Raw genomic sequence first — 4,592 nt, forward strand, 5'->3', positions numbered from 1 at the left:
CCTCTATTAAATTGATACGTATTGATTGAAGTGTACCATAGAATTAGCGATATTATTTTTCGTTCATTGATCGAATCTTAGATTTTGTCATTGTCAAAAATCAAAATACTAAAATAACAAAAATTAACAATTTTTCTCCTGAATAAACCTGTCTGTTTTGAATTCAAAGTGTTATTGTTTAGCTTCATCATAGTTCTAATAATAGTTTAAAACATATTTTTATATAAAATATTTTTAAAGGTACTATTACAGAACATCATGTAAATTGGTCTGTTAGTTAATTGTCAAAATAGAATAATTTTCCTGGTCCATAGGCCACTGGAATGCCTCACGTGAGCCCTTCGTCGCCCCCTGGCCTCCAGCCTCATTTGCTTGCTTCGCTTGCAACCTGGCCACTGGCTACAGCCCTGTTTGAGCTGTCAATGTACGGTTGTATTTTTTGACAGATGCTTACCAGTATGTTAATAATTAGGCCTACTCATGACACAGGCGAGTTTATCATTCAAAATACACATCGTCGTCTGATGTAAACACACTGATGTAATATAATTAACTTGATTAGTGTTAGTGCGTACTGCAGCACAATTGGCATACGCACAACTAATGTGTAGTGATCAAAACAATCGACGACCGCTACAACAACAGGTTGAATATTGCAGTACAGTAGAGAGTGATTGACTTACCATATAAAACAATCAGTGTAGTTTTATATTATAATATACGAAGGTTAAACTTATGCATAAAAACACATTATACGAGCATAAACTTTATTATTTTAATTTTATTACAGTACGCATTATTGACCAAAGTAAACTTTATTATAAATGAAGTTTGTTTTGTCATTATTATTATCATTACTGTTGTTACTGCCATTGTCATATTTTTTATTTCTCTATAATATATCAGTATTTTGGTATTATATAATTTATAAATAAACACATCTATTAGTATTCGTGTTATTATCTATAGTATTAGCATTATTATCAATGCATTTCCCCATGTAGCCTAAATGCTGTGTGATAATGGCATTAAAAAAATTCTTTTGTTGGCCTCATTTTGGCAAGATCTAAAAAAAAAATGGGTAGTTCGGTAGGATTTTTTTTTTTTTTTTTTTGACCGATAATGTGTTTATGCCTAAAAAGTAGAAAATATATTAAAAATAAAACAAACACGATTTTTGAATCTATATTGAAGAGTAAAATAATCGCATCACTGTTGCATCGCCTACCGTTGCAAGATAAGCTTATTCCACATTTCTTAGCTCATTGAATATATTTTTCATTGTAGTAAGTAATAAAATAAAATAAAATGATAACCCTCAATTTTCGAACATTTTGGTTCGATTGGTTGTAGCCAACACAATAACTTTTTTTTGTTTGGCCTAATTTCTTATGATGAAAAAATGCAGCAATAAAATAAATTGAATAGAATGGAATAATCATCATAAAGGACATTTTTAGTATAACATGATAGTACTTTTAAATTATTGTATTGAATGAAAATTGTAATGAAAAATGTATTTTATACAAAGTACAAGTTGGTTATATTTACCTAAATTTTAACTGTAATGTTTTAGATGGCATCATTTTTCTTGTTTACAGAGGTGTTGACTGTGTCTGGATTATTATTCACATTATGCTTTCAATTATTTGTATGATTATGAGCTCTCACTGATTAACACTGTTTTCAATTGTGTTACAGGACGGCAATACTCCACTTCACGTGTTGTTAGGAGCTGACCATTCATACCGAGATCACACAGATGCAACACGTTATTTATTAACGTATGGGGCGGATGCCAAGTTAACAAATGAGGTAAAGTAGATAAATGACGAAGATTATTATTATTATTATTATTAGTATTATTATTAGGCATATTATTATTATTATTATTATTATTATGAATATTTTGATAATAATGATGGTGATAAGGAGCATACTAAAATGATTGATGGCAACCATAATGTCGATATGGTAGTGGCGACTAATGATAATAGGATTTCGGCCTATACACTCAGGCGAAATGTTTATCCACGATCGTTGTAACAACCATTGATATTCATCAGCGTTTTATTGTAAACATGAATCTCTACAAGATGCAAATGTAGAATTAAAGATTAATTAAATTGATATGTAAATTTATTCAATTCAGTTGTTTGTTTTTTTTGTGTGTAACATTTGTTGAAGCTTTAATGTAATTGTATCTCTTGATTAATATTATTTAATTTCATGAGGTATGATATGTGATTGTCGTTGCAGAATGGTCAAACTCCAGCTGACATGTATGTGCGCAACACATGTAGGAAGTACGATTCTAGAAACAGAAAAGAACAGAAAGAAATGCTCATGCGTCTCTTACAAAGTGAGCTGTTCATACCAACATATTTCATATTTATTTGTTTTTGTTTTGTATAAATCATTTTGAAATTGATAGTATATAGAACAATATAAAGTAAATGACAGCAGCACTTTTGAGACTAACAATATATACTTTATTCTCTAGCTTTCGTCCACACAGTGGACTTCACAGTCTCTTGATGAAGTCCACCACTGTGTGGACGAAAGCTAGAGAATAAAGTATATATTGTTAGTCTCAAAAGTGCTGCTGTCGAGACTAACAATATATACTTTATTCTCTAGCTTTCGTCCACACAGTGGACTTCACAGTCTCTTGATGAAGTCCACTGTGTGGACGAAAGCTAGAGAATAAAGTATATATTGTTAGTCTCAAAAGTGCTGCTGTCTTTTACTTTATATTGTTCTATACCGTAACACGGCTTTACTGTATATTTAGTATGAAATTCATAAAACACCAAATGTACATTCATTTTTTATGTGTCATTTATGTGTATCATACAGTACTTAACGTTTAAACACAGTAAATAAGAAACCTAATCTTTAAGTGGTATTATTTACAGTATTTTGATTAGTGATCCAGGGGGCTGTTGGTTGTGCTTTGTGATGTTTTTTACAGCGTTTTTTATGCTTGATTCCCACAGAATGATAGCAATATCACTCAGTATATCATTGAATATAATACTGTAAAACATTTATCCAATGATGAAAATAAAACTAATACTCTAGGCCTATATTTTTTCTGTTCCCCATCGTAATTTATTCCTCCTCTTTTTGGAATAAATAATTTTTAATCCTTCTTTTTTGTTTTGCAAGTTGCTTTTATCTGGGTTAAACTGCTATCCGTAATCACAAATGGGTATAATCAACGTAATCGTCGCACCATTGATAAGAATATTGTTATGGGGAAAGAAATGCAACTATGAAAAGGTGTATGCCTACAGATGAATGAATAGGTTAAAGACCTCTCTAGTAAATAACGACATTGCAGGCCTCAATAATATTATTGGTTTCTTTTCATATATAACAAGTTTCATGAGGTAATTCAATGTGTAAATCAGATATATTTATACTTAAAGCGGAGAATGTTCCAATGGAAATCTTGGCGCGTGGGCACGAAGCAATGGAGGCATTTAATGATGCTCTAGCTGAGGGAGAAGCAGAGATTAATCAAGGAAGGACAGTTTTCATGGGCCTCGAGAGAGTCGGCAAGACTTCTACTATCAAGTCATTCTTAAGGAATACGTAAGCTAAATATATTCAGTGTTTGCTTTCGCTATGTTAGTTAACCAGTCGAAATATTTGAAGCCTTCAATAATGTTTTTTTAAGGAATTAAAATATTCTTTGTATTAAATTAAATAATCGACAACTTAAATGAATGTATCATTCATTAATATCAATCCATTTCCACACATTTATTTATATATTAATTTAAATATGTACATTCTGTACAGTAATGTATATCTATATTATGCTTTCTGTAGTAGCAATATCTTTAGATTAATCATTTCATTTTGCTTTAGTTTTGATCCAAATGAGGATATTACGGACGCAATTGCCAACACAACGGTTTGCACCCATGAATTCCACGATGAATTAAATTGGAAGGAAACATCACCTGATCATTGTAAGTAAAGTACCGTATAAACATTTTTGTAAAGTAAATCTTTGCTGAGCCATGTGGCTCATATGGACTGAGGATTGAAACCAGACCTCGAGGTTGGGGTCTCAAATCAATTACATTGTGCCAAACCGCTTTCACTAAACATGATTTTTTGTATATATCACAAGTCAATTACCTGCACATTTGGGAATTGTAAATAATTTGTCAATAAATTATGCAGGCCACCATTTACCACAGGTACAGTAAGTCTAAATTCAATTATTGAACTAAGAAGATTAATCATATAGTCAATTATATATTATTCTAATAAATGATTTATTTACTCCCAACAGCTGGAACCAATAGCATGTATGAAGAGAAAATGGTGGATTCAATAGCGAAGAAAATATTCGAAAAGTCAAACAAGGAGAACGTAGAAGTAACAGAACAAGTGAGATTTACACGCTAACTATTTAGTGAAGTTTCATGTATATATTTTTTTTTTTGTTAATTTAATGAATGTAATTGCAAGTACTTAATAGTTAGGATATTTCTTATTTCTTTTTGTTTATTTATTTCAAGGGCCTGTTATCACCAGCTAATGCAGAGACGAAATACAATAGGGGTAAGACA

General features: G+C 31.0%; 1 protein-coding gene across 1 annotated transcript in view; it reads left to right on the forward strand.

Annotated features, from left to right (window-relative positions):
- Positions 1-4,548, forward strand: part of LOC117117491 — a 6,222-nt gene extending 1,674 nt beyond the window's left edge. Inside the window, exons 2-6 of the mRNA XM_033261801.1 lie at positions 1,702-1,815; positions 2,260-2,362; positions 3,435-3,600; positions 3,880-3,983; positions 4,313-4,548. Coding sequence (XP_033117692.1) covers positions 1,702-1,815; positions 2,260-2,362; positions 3,435-3,600; positions 3,880-3,983; positions 4,313-4,428 — 603 coding nt within the window. The 3' untranslated portion in view covers positions 4,429-4,548. The remainder of the gene's footprint in view (positions 1-1,701; positions 1,816-2,259; positions 2,363-3,434; positions 3,601-3,879; positions 3,984-4,312) is intronic.
- Positions 4,549-4,592: the final 44 nt, after the last annotated feature.

This window comes from Anneissia japonica, unplaced genomic scaffold, assembly GCF_011630105.1.
Source record: "Anneissia japonica isolate Jap-2015-1 unplaced genomic scaffold, ASM1163010v1 scaffold559_len90085_cov114, whole genome shotgun sequence".
NCBI classification, from domain to species: domain Eukaryota; kingdom Metazoa; phylum Echinodermata; class Crinoidea; order Comatulida; family Comatulidae; genus Anneissia; species Anneissia japonica.